The sequence below is a fragment of the Perognathus longimembris genome, chromosome 17, assembly GCF_023159225.1.
Source record: "Perognathus longimembris pacificus isolate PPM17 chromosome 17, ASM2315922v1, whole genome shotgun sequence".
NCBI lineage: Eukaryota > Metazoa > Chordata > Mammalia > Rodentia > Heteromyidae > Perognathus > Perognathus longimembris.
This window is the reverse complement of record NC_063177.1, coordinates 28,682,761-28,698,619: the sequence shown is the minus strand read 5'-3', so window position 1 is coordinate 28,698,619 and position 15,859 is coordinate 28,682,761. Positions and strand designations below refer to the sequence as shown.

General features: G+C 47.1%; 1 protein-coding gene across 1 annotated transcript; it reads right to left on the bottom strand.

Annotated features, from left to right (window-relative positions):
- Positions 1-275: 275 nt before the first annotated feature.
- Positions 276-5,626, bottom strand: Mrps23 (mitochondrial ribosomal protein S23). Its single transcript, XM_048364946.1, has 5 exons — positions 5,519-5,626; positions 4,989-5,159; positions 2,647-2,724; positions 2,242-2,368; positions 276-613 (listed from the first exon to the last, which is right to left on the bottom strand). The coding sequence occupies exons 1-5, from the start codon at positions 5,560-5,562 to the stop codon at positions 500-502; spliced, it is 534 nt and encodes a 177-aa protein (XP_048220903.1). The 5' UTR covers positions 5,563-5,626; the 3' UTR covers positions 276-499.
- Between the last annotated feature and the right edge of the window lie 10,233 nt (positions 5,627-15,859).

The following is a 15,859-nucleotide window of genomic DNA, read 5'->3' as shown; positions in this document are numbered from 1 at the left end:
GGTCTTGGCATGGGATGCAAAACACAAGTAAACTCAGTCTCTTGCGGTAAAGTCAAAAGTATAGATTATCTGCAGATAAAGACAGCTGACCAAAGGATGACACTGTGTGTGCCAGCAGAAGTCTGAAAGCCCCAGGAAGATTCCTACCTAAGGGTCAGATGTAGCCAGCTCACACGCTGATGCACATGTCTGAGCAAACCACATGAGAAGAAGTCCCATCAAATAATCTCTATGAAGGTTTCCTCATGTTATTTACAATTTCCAAGTAAATTTATCTTATAAGCAGCCAGGGAATCCTTTATTTAGTAACATCCTGAAATAAAAGTTCACAAAACTGCTTCTTTCCAACCACGATACAAGTTTTCTGACAACCCAGAAATGGGAAGAGAAGGCAAACATATGCCTCAGCGATCAAGGAATATTTACACAGTTTGATTATTAAAAATAGCTCAGCATTCACCAAGTGAGCACAGTGCAGCTGTCAGTACACAATACTCCTTCAGGGAGGAGAAAGAGCTTTCGGTGGCTCTTTGGGTGCCTCAGAAGGCTGGTCTGTAGCAATTTCGCTCCGAGGCTGGTTTCCTTCCAACGTAGTTTGGGGTCTGACATTTACCTGTTGAGATTCCCAGAAAAAAAGAAATGACTACCTTCTGGTGCTTAAAACATCAGACATGTTACATAGATATTACCATTTGCACTGAACTGACTGGAGCTACAGGGGTCAGCACATTTTGTCACTGAATGAGAAATTCAGCATTAATATCTCAAATTCTATGAGTCAGGTGATAATAGCTCAAACCTATAACCCTAGCTACTCTGGAGGCTAAGATCTGAGGATTGTGGTTCAAAGCCAGCCTGGGCAGAGAAGTCCTCAAGACTCCATCTCACAAAACACAACACAAAAAATTTGATTACGACAAATACTAAGTATGATTTGTTGTTGTTGTTGTTATTTTTTGCCAACATGGGGCTTGATGAGCTCAGAGCCTGAGCACTGTCCCTGAGCTTCTTTTTGCTCAAGGCTAGCCCTCTACCACTTGAGCCACAGTGCCACTTCTGGCTTTTTCTGTTTATGTGATACTGAGGAATTGAACCCAGGGCTTCATGCATGCTAAGCAAGCACTCTACCACTAAGCCACATTACCAGTCCAACAAACCTAGCTGGACAGGTGATTTTGTTTCTTTGTCAGTCATGGGGCTTGAACTCTGGGCCTGGGCACTGTCCCTGAGCTCTTTAGCTCAAGGCTAGCACTCTACCACTTGAGCCACAGGACCACTTCCAAAGTATGATTTTTTTTTTCATTCCTATAAAGCCACAATCTCAGGAGCATTAATGATAACTCAGTCATTCTAAGTAGTCGTCAATACCATAAAAACCCAGTATATTTGATATAATAGTATTTGATCTGGAGTGTAAATATATGAGCCAATGTCCTGATTTTTTCAAAAAGCAACAATATTAGCTCGGAACCAGTAGCTCATGCCTGTAATCCTACTTAGAAGGCTGAGATCTAAGGATTGCAATTTAAAGCCAGCTTGGGCAAGAAAACCTGTGAGACTCTTTACTAAACTTCCAAAACATCTGTAAGTGGAGCCCTGGCTCAAATAGTAGGGTGCTAGTCTTAAGCAAAAGAAGCTGAGGGACAGTGTCCAGGCCCTAAGTTCAAGCCCCAGGACTGGCACATTAAAAAAGAGTAACAATACCACATTTATCTTTTTGGAGAAGTGCGGCAGAAGGGGTGGTTCTGGGGATCAAATCCAGAGCCTCCTTGGGAAAGTGAGGAAGGAAGATGAAGGTGACAGAAGGGAGTCTGAACAAGGTACACTCTGTATGTATGTCTGTGTGCGCGTAGATTGATATAAACAGTATGTCAAAATTAAAGACTCTTGTACAACTGATGCTAGTAAAAATATAATTTAAAAATTGTAATAATAAGAAAAAAAATTACACCACATGCCAGGCAAGTGCTCTACCACTAATCTATATCCTTAGCCCGGTAATAACATTTTTTTTTTTGCCAGTCCTGGGCCTTGGACTCAGGGCCTGAGCACTGTCCCTGGCTTCTTCCCGCTCAAGGCTAGCACTCTGCCACTTGAGCCACAGCGCCACTTCTGGCCATTTTCTATATATGTGGTGCTGGGGAATCGAACCCAGGGCTTCATGTATACAAGCCAAGCACTCTTGCCACTAGACCATATTCCCAGCCCCAGTAATAATAATTTTAACAATAAAGTACTCACAGTCCTTGCTTCTCCTATTCGTCTTAAAATGATACCTTCTGCCAATAAAGCCTTCCCTGTTTCCACAAATAACTTGTCTTCATCTGTTTCTCCAAGATTCTGCAGCTCAAAGTACTTCTCCACAAATCTGGAATTCCAACAGACTCATCTTAAACCTGTACGTTAGCACTGTTAAGACATGCCAGTGTAAGTTGGGGACTAGCTCAACTGGTAGAGTGTCAGTGTGGCTAGCCCCCAGAATCAAACTCCAACAAAACTGATGTGCTATGCTTACACAGTATCAAGCATGACCTCAACATCACCTTGCTATAGAAACATCTTTTTCTGAAGTAGATTTCAAAATTCCTCAAACTGATAACTGATTCTTGAGGATGGGGGAAATAACAACAGGACTTCATGGCTTACCGTTGACAGGTAGACTTGAAATTAGGATTGAACAGATCAAAAGCTTTTGGACCAGATCCATAGGTAGAATAAAATTTCCTAGAAAAACATAAAAGTATATCAATAATAGTAAACATATGGAAATGCCTCTGAGGTTTGCCTGAGTTGGCTTTAAAAGCCTCAGATCTCAGCCTCCTGAGTAGCTAGGGTGATAGACACTGGCCAATGGTGCCTAGCAACATTAGCCCTTCTGAAGTAATATGCAGCATAATCACACTGTGCATGACCTCTGTCTAGTTCCAAATGAACTCCATTAAGTAGGCAGTTCTCACTCTCCATCTTCCCTCTTGAACTTAGTTTTTTCTAAGAGACCATATCAAGTCAGTGCAGGAACCCTGTCTCCAGTGCTTTGTTCTCAAGACAATGCTGCAAAGACTACCTGTACCCAATGTCCCAGTGTGCCCTGTAAGTACAGGTGTGCAAAAGCTTAAAGACATGATTATGGGATCAAGGCATGCACTTACTTACTTGGAAAGGAGCCTTCTAAATTATTCAACAGTGGTACCAGTTTATACTCACATTAGTAACGTTTGAGCATACCCTATGCTGACCAACTGTAGATTCCAACATTTTTATCATTGCCAAATTGATAAATGAGACATTAAAACTAATTGTACTTTCAAATTGCTTTTTCTTTCATGGTAGAGACTGGCCATCTTAACACATTTCAAAGCAAATTGAATTTCCTTTCTGCAAACTATCCACATTCTTGGCCTGTTTTTCTATTTGATGGTCACTATGGACTGAATGTCTGTGTCCCTGGAAGTTCTTACAATGACATTCTAATCCCCAAGGGGATGGAATCTGGAGACCCTTGGGAGGTTAGCAGACTCTAAGATTATAGTGTCCTGAGAAAAGAGACAGAGGTTTGCTTTTTCTCTTTGCTCTTCTCCATGTGAAAACATGGCAGAACAGTCCTCTTCCAAATCAGGAAGACAGCTCTCTCAGAACTCACCTTGCTCACACCCTGACCTCCTATTTTCCAGCTTCCAAAGCTCTGACAAGAAAACTTTTGTTTATAAACCATTTAGTCTGTTGAACTTACTACAGAAACCCACACTAAGACAGTGATTATGGGCTTATCAATTTATATGCAAATATTGTAGTGATGTAAATAGGAAATCAGTTCTTTGTCAAATATACTATAAACCTTTTTCTTGTTGTTTTGTTGTTGTTGTTGTTACCTTTTGTACTGTTTTGCGCAGACATTTATAACATTTTCTTTTACGGATTCTGGGGTTTATGTTATGCCTCTAAAGACATTTAATAGATTACTTTTTAAATTCTCCCTTTCTTTTTTTGTCTTCCAATATTGCTGTGTTTCACTGTTTACAAAATTAGTTCTTGACACAGCTGGGATTTACTTTGCTATTAAGTTCTTAAAACTATGAAAACCACCAGGTGAGGTAAGGGGGGGAGGTACAAAGATAAAAGTAAAGATAAAAGTTCAATTAATTATATACTGACATTAGCAGTGAAAGGGAGAGTGACCCCTTCCAGTGCTGTCCACTGCAGGATGGATGAGGCTGATGTAAATGAAGAACAAAAGCATCCTGAGACCAAGTTCATGCAATGGATCGGAGCAAAACAAGGTGCTTAAAAAAATCTTTAATTCCCCCCCAAATCTCATATTCACCTGAAAGATCCACAAAGAACAAGAAAATACCTGTTCTTCTAACTCGAGGAAGTGCTATGGAGAAAGAAGAAAGGGGAGAAGCAGCAGCAGCAGCAGCACCTGGGCACTCTAAGCTCACACCTGTACTACTAGCTACTCAAGAGGCTGAAATCTGAAGAGCACAAGTTGAAGCCTGGCCAGGCAGGAAAGTCTGAGATTTTTATCTCCAATTAAACACACGCGCACACACGCGCACACACACACACACACACACACAGTCAGAAGTGGAACTGTAGCTCAAGTGGTAGGAGTGTGCCAGCCTTGAGCCAAAAAGCCCTGAATTCAAGCCACTGAACCAGCATCAAGGGGAAAAAAGACCTTACAAGGTTAAAGTAAATCCTATGAGATAATGTTGTTAGTCAAGGGTTAGCACAGTGCGGGGTACTGAGGAAATAGATGTCTATGACTGCAATGATCTGTCAGTTGCTGGACAAAGTGGGCTTATCTCAGAACTCTTTTCGTCCCACAGTAAAGGGAGCTGAGATGCCACAATCTGACTTGATATACAAAACCGGCACTGTGGGGCAAGCCCTTGGCTGGACTGATTATCGGTGACCAGCCGGCTACCGGAGCCTTTCCTTTCCGGGGTTCTGCTGCGTCTTGATCTCTCCACGGGCTGAGCACTCACGCTCTGATTCGATCCTCGTAGTAAAAGATGTCCTGGATGGGAGCCTTGGCTTTACCATATCGCAGGCGGGGCCTTTGGAACGCCGGCTCCTTCAGCGGCGGAAAGGCCTTGTAGACGTCAAACCAAAGGGGTTTCTCCTTCAACACCGACGCCCGGAGCAGGTCCCGGGTCCTACGGCAGAATCCGTAGGGTCAGTCGATTGCAAAGGCCTGCAAAGCCCCTGGATCAGCCTAGCACAGCCTGGAACAGCCTAGTCACCAAGCAGCCCATAGCACAGACCACCGGGGAGGAGGACGAAGCAGGGCCGGACCCCCCCACCCCTACCCCCACCCCCACCCCCACCCCCGTCCACGTAACACTTCGCCACCCCCAGCCCCGCCGTGTCACGCCCCACACGCGTCCCAACCCCGCCAACCCCGTTCCCACACGGACAGTGCAGAGGACGGTCTCGCCCTGCCCGGGCCCACCAGGACCCCCGGGCCGGGGGTGGGGGGACGCCCTCCGTCCGCTCCCAGCCCGGAGGACGGCACCTGGTGAAAACATTGCCCACAGTTTCCAGGCGGCTGCCCGCCATGGTGCAAAAACGCCTCGGGATGCAAGCCCCGCTGGAACCGGAACCGGAAGCGGTGAGAAGGCAAAGGGGCCTAAGTGGCTAGCCGAGCCCAGGATCGCACGTGACGTCACAGCTCCCGCCAGAGAGCAGAGCCAGACCGAAGCAAACGATGGATGAACTTGGCGCTTTGGGGGACTACTTGCCAGCTTCAGACTGGGGCACTCCATAGCAGAGCCGAAAGGAAAGGAGTCAAAGCAAAGCAGGAGTCATAAATGATGGATCTAGGGGAGTTGCACGTATGGGTTTTGTTTTGCTTTGCTTGACCCTTTCTGGCATTATGGAGCCAGGTCTTCTCCAGAAGGCCAGGCCACTCAGAGGAAATACAGGTAGGTGAGTGAGGGGAAAATCATGGAATACTAAAGACAGAGACAGTCCAGCCCCAGGCCTGGACTGAGCCTTTTTTTTCTTTTGTTCTGGTCCTTGGGCTTGATCTCAGGGCCTGGGCTCGGCCTCTGCGCTTTCGTGCTCAAGGCAAGCACTTTACCACTAGAGCCACAGCTCCATCTGTGGCTTTTTGCTGGTTAATTGGAGATAGTCTCTGGGACTTTCCTGCCTCCAGGCTGGCTTTGAACTGCCATCCTTAGATGTCAGCCTCCTGAGTAGCAACAATTACAGGTCAGAGCCACCAGCATCTGGCTCTGAGCCTAAATCGGGATCTGTGGGTGATTATGCAAAAGGAAGATGAGGCCCAAGAAGAGGACATTACCCAATCAGGTCTTGCTGGACCCCAGGCCTGATTCCTCCACCTATGTGTTTGTAGCACTCACCACCTAAGCCCTTTTCCCCCAGAGAGCCATCTGCAACCACACTCATAAAGATGCTGCTTGCAGTTGGTGGCTCCTCTGCTGGACGCAAGCAGAACCAACCTGCTGCATCTTCAAGCTTGAAAGAGAGTGTCCTGAGCAAGCAGATTGGAGAAAGAAACTCAGTCTGGGGGAAGTAATGGCTTAGTGATAAACTGTATCTGAGTAGTTCACACTTCAAGGGAAGCAACCCATAAAAATCAAAACAGCTAAGTGCCAGTGGCTCATGCCTGCGATCCTAGCTACTCAGGAGACTGAGACCTGAAGGTCACAGTTTAAAGCCAGCCTGGGCAGGAAAATCCATGAATCTCTTTATGTCAAATTAGCCAGTAAAGTGCCAGAAGTGGAGCTGTGGCTCAAGTGGTAGAGTGCTATTCCAGAGCAAAAAAAGCTCAGGGACAGCACCCAGGCCTTGAGTTCACGCCCCAGGACAGGCACACACACACACACACACACACACACACACACACACACCCCAAAGCATAATTTCATCATGGTATTTGTACAAGAATCGTCATCTTGCCACTGTTGTGTTGTGGCAAGGGAAAAAAAAACTCATCAAATGGAAAGTGGCTGGTAATATGGCTCATGCCTTCTATGGAATTCTATGCAGCTATGAAAATAGGGGCCTGGTTCAGGTGGTAGAACACCTTCCTATGAAGCCCTAGGCCCTGGGTTCCTGGTAGAGGGAATAGAGAATATTTAATATTCACAAGGCATTGGATGTTTTGAATCACATACAGGTCTCTGTATGAAGTCATCCCCAAGTCCTCCCATTCTAAAGGGAGGCTCCTGAGTGAGAGTCAAGCACTGTTTGATGAGCAGTGACCAGTTGTGTTATCCTACTGAATCCACACTCTCTGGGTGGGTTATCATCCTCAATATACAAAAGAAAGTAAGGCCTTGGGAGGTTAAGTCCCTCCTCTCACAGGTAACTAATAGCACCAGGATCCAGCCCAGTCTGGACCCCTGCCAGAACCCCATAGAACTACCTGAATTGGCCTAGTGCTGGAGACCCAAGGGCTGAGGGGGTGGAGCAAAACTGTTCCCAGAGGCAGGGAGTATGGTAGAACCCCTGCTGAAGTGAAAAGTGCATTCATTGCTGCCTCAGGGCTTGTCTGGAATGGAGAAATGGGAATGCACACAGCCCCAGCCTCTGGACCAGCTGTTGCAGGCTCCAGGCTCCAGGCTCCTAGTCCCAGGGAGGTCTAGAAGACTTCTCTGGGGAGAGCAAACCATTCCCAGCTAAATTTAGCCTAACCACACCTCAACAACTTTCTAATTCTGTCTAAGCCAGAGCTATCTACCTCCTTAGACACATGCTCCCCTTCTCCCCCACCAGGGCCTGCTTCCTGAGCCTGCTCAGTTTCAGCTGCTGAAGAATTAAGAAAGGAGCCAAGTGCTGGTGACTCACACCTGTAATCCTAGCCACTCAGGAGGCTAAGATCTGAGGATCAAGGTTGAAACCCAGCCCAGGCAGGAAAAGTCTAGGAGACTCTTATCTCCAGTTAACCACAAAATGCCAGAAGTGAATCTGTGGCTCAATTGGTAGGGAGCTAGCTTGGAGCACAAAAGGTCAGAGACAGGGCCCAGGCTCTGAGTTCAAGCCCCAGGACTTCCCCCCTCAAAAAGAAAAATAAAATAAAGTATGTAAGTAAGTACGTTCAGGGAGGAAAGCCGGAGACCTAATACCTTCATAGGGGAGACGTTTCAAGAGAAGATTTTTTTTTTCCCTACATCACCTTGAAGTGGTCCTTTTCTTTTTTTTTCTTTTTGCCAGTCTTGGGGCTTGGTCTCAGGGCCTGAGCACTGTCCCTGGCTTCTTTTTGCTCAAGGCTTGCACTCTACCACTTGAGCCACAGCACCATTTCTGGCTTTTTCTGTGTATGTGGTGCTGAGGAATCAAACCCAGGGTTTCATGGGTGCTAGGCAAGCACTTTCCTCCCCGTGTCTTCCTAGGGCCTTCATGAGTGAAGATTTGGGACCTAATCCCTTGAGAGGACAAGAGTCTTATTCGACTAGGCTCCATCATTCTGAGTTCATTTCAACTTAATTGTCTCCTTAAAGACCCTGTCAGCAAAATAAATAAATCACAGTCACCCTTTGAGGTACTGAGGGTCAGGACTTTAATATATGGAAGTTGAAGAGACATGGTTCAGACTATCATAACTGACTCGTATGTGCACAGGCTGCGTAGCTCCTATTGGTCCTCTGCCATTCTCCGCCTTGATATATACCACAGGACCCTGACTTCTGCACACTGTGTCCTCCACCCCTGGCTCTCTGCTTCTAGCTGGAATCCAGTTAGTGTGCAGTGGCAGGCCTTAGCAGGGGGAGAGGAGGAAGAAGGAGCACAGAGTCAGTCTTTATTCTGACTCCTTCTCTGTGCAGTCCAGTGACCCGCTAGACAGCTTGGAACACAGCTCTGTCTCTGTCTATCTGTCTCTCTGGCTTTCTCTCATACTAGGTTCAGCTCATGAACTGTGTCCCTCCTAGGGGATGGAGGCCACCTATTTCATGTGACTTCTTTGTATCCTGTCCACATCTTTGTAAATAGTGCCCCAAGTTAAGTAGTGATAGGAGTTTTTCAGATGAGAGAGAGAGAGCGGCACAAGCGCACGCGCACACCAGGCACTGGTGGCCCATGACTGTAATCCTAGCTGCTCAGGAGGCTGAGACTCGAGGATTGTGGTTCAAAGCCAGCCTGGGCAAGAAAGTCCAGAGACTCTTATCTCCAATTAACTGACAATGTTAGGCCCTGAATTCAAGCCCCAGGACCGGCACACACACGCACACAAAAATTAGGGACTCTTAATTGACTGACTCTTAAGACAGGAGATAAAGGGCAGGGAAGGAGACACTAGAAGAGGCCGCAGAAGTGCCTTTTCTTTTCTCCAGGCTGCTGGGCACTGCTCCCTCTTCTAGATGAACACTGTCCTTGGGCACTGACCCCTGCAGCCCCCACCACCTCCAGCCAGGCCAGGGGAGCGCGCTAATCCACACTCTCTCTCCTGAAGCTTCTCTATTCTGTTTACTTGTCTATGGCTGTCTAACGGAGCCTCTTTCGGGACAGGGCCTGGGCCTGCCTCTCCTCTCTGCCAGCCCACACCCAGCTTGTTGCGTGGCCCACTGCTGGTTCCCAGAGAGTTTTCCAGTGACTAGATAGATGGAAAGAGTCAAGTTAGGACAGAGGAGCATGCTGCCCACATCTGGCCCTCCCTCTGGCCTAGCTTTCAGACCTTCCCCAAATTACCCCTAGGGAAGATGCTGTGCTTGGATGGAAATATCCCCCACTGGGAAGCCTGGTTATGTCCACTTCTGGCTGTTCTCTGGGCCTCGCTAATGGATAGATTGCTTTTTGGGTTTTTTGTTTTTGTGGGGGTTTTTGGCTGTGGGCCTTGAACTCAGAGCCTGGGCACTGTCCTTGAGGTTCGTTTTTTGTTTTTTTCTCAAGGATACCTCTGTATCACTTTGAACCACAGCTCCACTTCTGGTTTTCTGGTAACTAATTGGAGATAAGAGTCTCACAGTGCCCAGTAATAGATGGCTTTATATAATCTTCTGGGCCTCAACCTTGTCATCTGTAAAATGGGGCTACTTCCAGACTCAGGAGGCAAAAGCAAGAGGATCTGTGGTTTAAGGGATGACTGGGCTACACAGAGGGATCATGTCAAAGAAAACAAAGGAAAAGAAGAAAGAAAGGCTTGTGGTGAGAGGTCAATGATTTGAGAGCTGCAAAGTGCTTAAAACCAAGCCTGTGGGGCTGGAGATATGGCCTAGTGGCAAGAGTGCGTGCCTCATATGCATGAAGCCCTGAGTTTGATTCCCCAGCACCACATATATAGAAAAAGCCAGAAGTGGCGCTGTGGCTCAAGTAGCAGAGTGCTAGCCTTGAGCAAAAAGAAGCCAGGGACAGTGCTCAGGCCCTGAGTTCAAGGTCCAGGACTGGCAAAAAAACAAACAAAAACAACCAAGCCTGTGACCGTTACTGCTCAACAAATAAATATAAGTGATGATGCCAATATCTGACTCCACACTTGAGAGCAACCATGTCCTACAGCTGAACCCTATCAAAAACTGACAACAGTTTCACATGCTGCTTGCTCTTTCCTTCTTCTCCCCTAAGGAGACCAGCTAGAGAGAGATTAGCACTCTGTGTATTGGGGGAGGGGTCCTGGGGCTTGAATGCTGGGCATGGGTACTGTTCCTGACCTTTCTTTGCTCAAGGCTGGCTTCTGATTCTTTTGGTGGTTAATTGGCAATAAGAGTCTCACAGACTTTTCTGCCTTGGCTGGCTTTGAACCACAATCCTCAGGTCTGAGCTTCCTGAATAGCTAGGATTATAGGTGTAAGCCACCAGTGCCTTGCTCAAAACCAACACTTGTGCCTATACCTAGCCAGGAAAGTCTGTATCACTTTGGATTTTTTTTCCATAACCCAGGAAATGGGGGAATTAATGGGCCTGGGCGCAGCAGTCTGACCTTTTACTATTGGAATCCAAGGCCAGTGAGGAGCACTCTGTGGAGTTCTGTGGCATACCACACAAGCATGAGACCCCCTCCAAGGCAGACATTCAGAGATGGTGTGGGCCTTTCTCTTCTGAAGTCCAAGCAATTCCCCTTGGGGTATAAACAGGACTTGCCTCCTGGAGAGCTTGAGACATATACCTTCTAGCTCAACATTTGGGGTGAGGCCTAAACCCTTCATCGATAACAAGCTTCTGGGTTGATGACAGCCCATGGGCTAGTCTGTAAATGGGATGGTAACCAAGTCACTCGAGTTCTTGCACTGACCGTTTGAAGAGCACGGGAGGTAGTGTGTCTGCACCATGCATTGAAGAATGAGGTCATTGCAAGGCAGGCTTATACGTGTGCTGAGCTTCGCACATGCCCAATGCAGACGCCCTGCAAGATCCTCTTGACACAAGAAAGAAGAGCGACTCTGAGGACCTGGCTGTAGCTCAGCAGAGCCTTTACCTGGAGTGCATAAGGCCCTGCATTCCATCCCTCCTCCTGCTTGTATAATTTTATTATTAGCTTACTAATACAGAGGGGGGTTACATTGTTACATTTGGACATACATTTACAATATGCTCCAATCAGTTTCACACACACACACACACATCACAGCATTCTCCCTTCTAGTTTGGTGTGTGTGTGTGTGCGTGCGTGTGTGTGTGACTTATTTTAAATCATAGGCACGATTTTAGAGAAATGAATAGTGACTCTGTGCTCTAGAAATGACATCTCGCTTCAGGCCTCAGACCTCCAGGAAGGATGACACTTTTTTGTGAGATTTGAAGCTTCTTAGTGTCTCTTTAAAAAAACTTTTTCTTTCTTTTTTATTTTTGCCAGTCCTGGGTCTTGAACTCAGGGCCTGAACACTGTCCCTGGCTTCTTTTTGCTCAAGGCTAGCACTCTACCACTTGAGCCACAGCACCACTTCTGGCTTTTTCTATATATGTGGTGCTGGGGAATTGAACCTTGGGCTTTATGTATACAAGGCAAGCACTCTTGCCACTAAACCATATTCCCAGTCCCTTAAAAAACATTTTATGGAACATGAAACATGATCACAGGAAGAAGCTCCATTCTATCTGGTTTGAGGTCAAAATAATGATTGGTCACTGTGGCCAGTGACGGCCACTTCTGCATGATGACCACCAGGTGGCAGATTGATACAACCTCGTTCTATAACCTCCATCTCCAGAAATCTCCCGCAATTCTCCCAGCTGGCCCAGCCTGCAAATCCAGCCAATTAATCTATGTTGTGATCATGAACAGGAGGAGTTCATGTTGGGAATGTTTCTAAAACCAGATGAAGAATACTAACGGGAGAGACACAGGCACACTACTGAATCACAGGCCCCTGAGCTGTTTAGAGCAGGTGGGCCCTTCCGGTACCCTACAAATTGCACCAATGCAGGGCTCCTGGGTCTTATTAACTGTCCCCTAGTAGCTCCCAACAGATAGCTTAGCATTTAGGTATCATCTCTGGAATTCAAATCTACATATTTTTACTTACTGTTAGAAAGCTCAGCATCTCCATGCCTCAGTCCCTTGGGGGTGAAATAAGAGCAATATTGATTTCATATCATTGTTGGGCATGGGGCGGGGGATTAGGTGCAATAATGCATGTAAAAAACATCCAGAGGAGGGACTGGCTTTCATGTCATCATGTTGTACCTTGCCTGCTTCCTTTGTTCTTTACACCAAATTCTCCTCTTTTTCTCCAACACCTATCCTCAAGCAGATACCTCAAAGAAAAGAGGGAGAGTTTAGATCTCAGTATGGTAATAACCATGTGAGTTCTTCTGGGCACAGTGTTTTACAGACCCTATGATCTCTTTCTTTGCAAGATAGGGACAGATGAGGAACACCAAAGCCTTTGAGGAGCCAGGGACACTGGCAGGACCGTGTGTGTGAATGTGTGTGTGTGTGTGTGTGTGTGTGTGTGTGTGTGAATATATGTATGTGTATATGCAATGTATATATGTAGATGCATGTTCATGAGTATGTATTTTAGGTTTAGCTTCCACATAGGAGTGAAAATATAGGATGTTTGCTCTGTGTGTGTGTATGGGTGTGTGTGTGTGTAAGTATATTGTACTGAGGCTTGATCCTGGGCCCTTCATTTTTTTTCCACTCAAGGCTGGCACTCTAGTACTTGAGCCCCAGCTCTCCTTCTGGCTTTTCGGTGGTTAATTGAAGTTAAAGTTTTACAGAGTTTTCTGACTGGGCTGGCTCTGAACCTTGGTCCTCAGAGCTTAGTCTCTTGAGTAGTTAGGATTACAGGCATGAGCCACCAGTGCCAACATTTTCAGATGAGCATGGCATGCAAGAGCAGATGTCTGGGGAAGCCATTAGGCCCTTCCTATCTACACTCTTGGGTCCTATCAACCTAGTAATCTTTGTCTCTCCCAAAATAGAGTTCTCAAACTGCTGCCTATAAGAATCATCTGAAATTTTACACTCTAATTCTCAGACTAAATCCCAAGACAATGAAATCAGAATCTTTGGGAGTGAGATTTGTGCATCAGAAACGCTAGCGAGTCTTCCTGACTAGCAAGCAGGAGGCCTGAGTTCAAATCCCGCCAGAAGGAGGAGGAGGAGGAGGAGAAGGAATAGTTGTAATGTGCAACAAATCTAAGACGTGGTGTTCTAGAGTTTCTCAAGGGCTGGGAATATAGCCTAGTGGCAAGAGTGCTTGCCTCGTATACATGAAGCCCTAGGTTCAACTCCCCAGCACCACATATACAGAAAAGGCCAGAGGTGGTGCTATGGCTCAAGTGGTAGAGTGCTATAGCCTTGAGCAAAAAGAAGCCAGGGACAGTGCTCAGGCCCTGAGTCCAAGCCCCAGGACTGGCCAAAAAAGAGTTTCTCAAGCTGTGGTGTTCATACAAATTCATACGAGTTGTTAAAAATGCAGATTCTGCTAGGCGCCGCTGGCTCATGCCTGCAATCCTAGCTACTCAGGAGGCTGAGATCTGAGGGTCATGGTTCGAAGCCAGCCCAGGCAGAAAAGTCCCCATGAGACTCTTATGTCGAATTAACCACTCAAAAACCAGAAGTGGTGCTGTGGCTCAAGTGGTAGAGTGCTAGCCTTGAGTATAAAGAGGCTCAAGGACAGTGTCCAGGCCCTGAGTTCAAGCCTCACAACTGACAAAAAAAAAAAATCAGGTTCTGGTTCAGTGACATTGGGGGAAAATCTGAGATTCTGGGTTTCTAACAAGCTCCCAGGTAATTTGCTACTGAGTCACAAACCAAATGTGAGTCATCAGGTTGTAGAATTTTGGTTCTCAAACATGTGTCAGCACATCTGGAGGGCTTATTACAATGCCCACAGTTGTAGATTGAGTGTATGTGGGTGGAGCCCAATAATGAACCCTGCTGACAGGCCCCTAGGTGATGCCAACAGTGTGGGTGTGTGGAGCACAGTTAGAGCGGGAGTAGAGGAATAAGGGATGTGGGTTTGGGGTCAATCTGGACCCTCTTTTCTGGCTCCATGCAGTACTAGCTGTGCCATCTTGGACAGATTACTTAAACTCTCAACTGCCGTGTCATCATCCATGAAAAAGGTATAATTGGGCAAGGTCAGTTGGGCTAATGTGAAACATGTCTAGGTCTCAGACTTAACTGTTTAGGGTACTAAGCAAAGCATTGAGATTTTTTTTTAAATTACAAAATGATTTTGTGCTGGCTGGCTCCTACCTGTAACTGTAGCTACTCAGGAGGTTGAGATGTGAGGATTTGTGGTTTGAAGACAGCTAGAGTGGGAAAATCTGTAAAACTATTCATCTCCACTTGATTAGCAAAAGCTGGAAGTACCTGAAGTTGTAGAGCACTAGTCTTGACCAAAAAAGCTCAGGGACAGCGCCCAGACCCTGAGTTCATGCCCCCGTACTGGCACACACATGCACGTACACCAAACACGCACACAGAAGATTTTTGTGCAGCCAGTACTACGGTTCCCAAATTTGAGTGTGCATGGGCATCACAGATTGCTGGGCGATACCCCCAGGGTTTCTGACCTATTAGGTCTAGAGTCAGGGTAAGTACGGGCATTTCTAACACGTGTGCAGGTAGCGCTGTGCTCTGGACACTAGTCCACACCCATCAGTGAGCTGGAGAAGCTTGGTTTGCTTAGCCCAACCCATGTGCAACATGGCCGGCTGCTCTAACAAACCCACCTGCTGGAGGCCAGGCTGGACCCTGAGGAACAGACTGTTCTAGAACATGGGAATGTAGCATCCAAGAGGAGGGTGGCCGAGGCCTGGATAACCCAGAGCCCAGAAACAAGGTGTGTTAGTTGGAAGCCACCATGTGGCTTTAACCTTGAGAGTCGCCCTGTCTGAAGATGGCACCCACTTCCTTTCTACGGCGGTGGGCGGCTCTCCTTCCCCGTGGGTGACCCGTGGGAGGTGTGCAGACGAGTGGGGAGCAGGGCAAACTAGAGATTCACGAACTGGAAGGAAGATCGCTGCGTTCCCTTTGAAATCCGAGCCGCCACCATTAATCCGGAAGCTTTGTTTACTTAGGGAGGTGTTGGTCTGGCGCTTTCCCAACAGGATAGGGCTTTTTGGTTTGTTTGTTTCCCCTACCAGAAGGCAGGTTACCTTTCCTGGGCGTACAGACAGGCAGCGCCCTGGATAAAGCCAGCAGCGGTAAGGAGGCAGGCGCCGTGGGAGCAGCAGTTCCCAGGCCCCTTGGCCTTCCCCACCCTGTGTGTTAATGGAGCTGATGCAGGTGGCCCCTGGACGTCACCCATCTCCGGGGGCCAAATTCCCCAACTGCCCCCCCCCCCAGACAGTGGGGAGAATAAGGGAAGAGTCCGGCCCACGCCGCTGGCCACATCAGAGCACCAAGAGAACACCAAGTCTTTATTACAGGAATTGCTATGAAACAGTTCCAAGAAAAAACCCACACACATGGGGGGGGGGGCGGTGGTGACAAAGC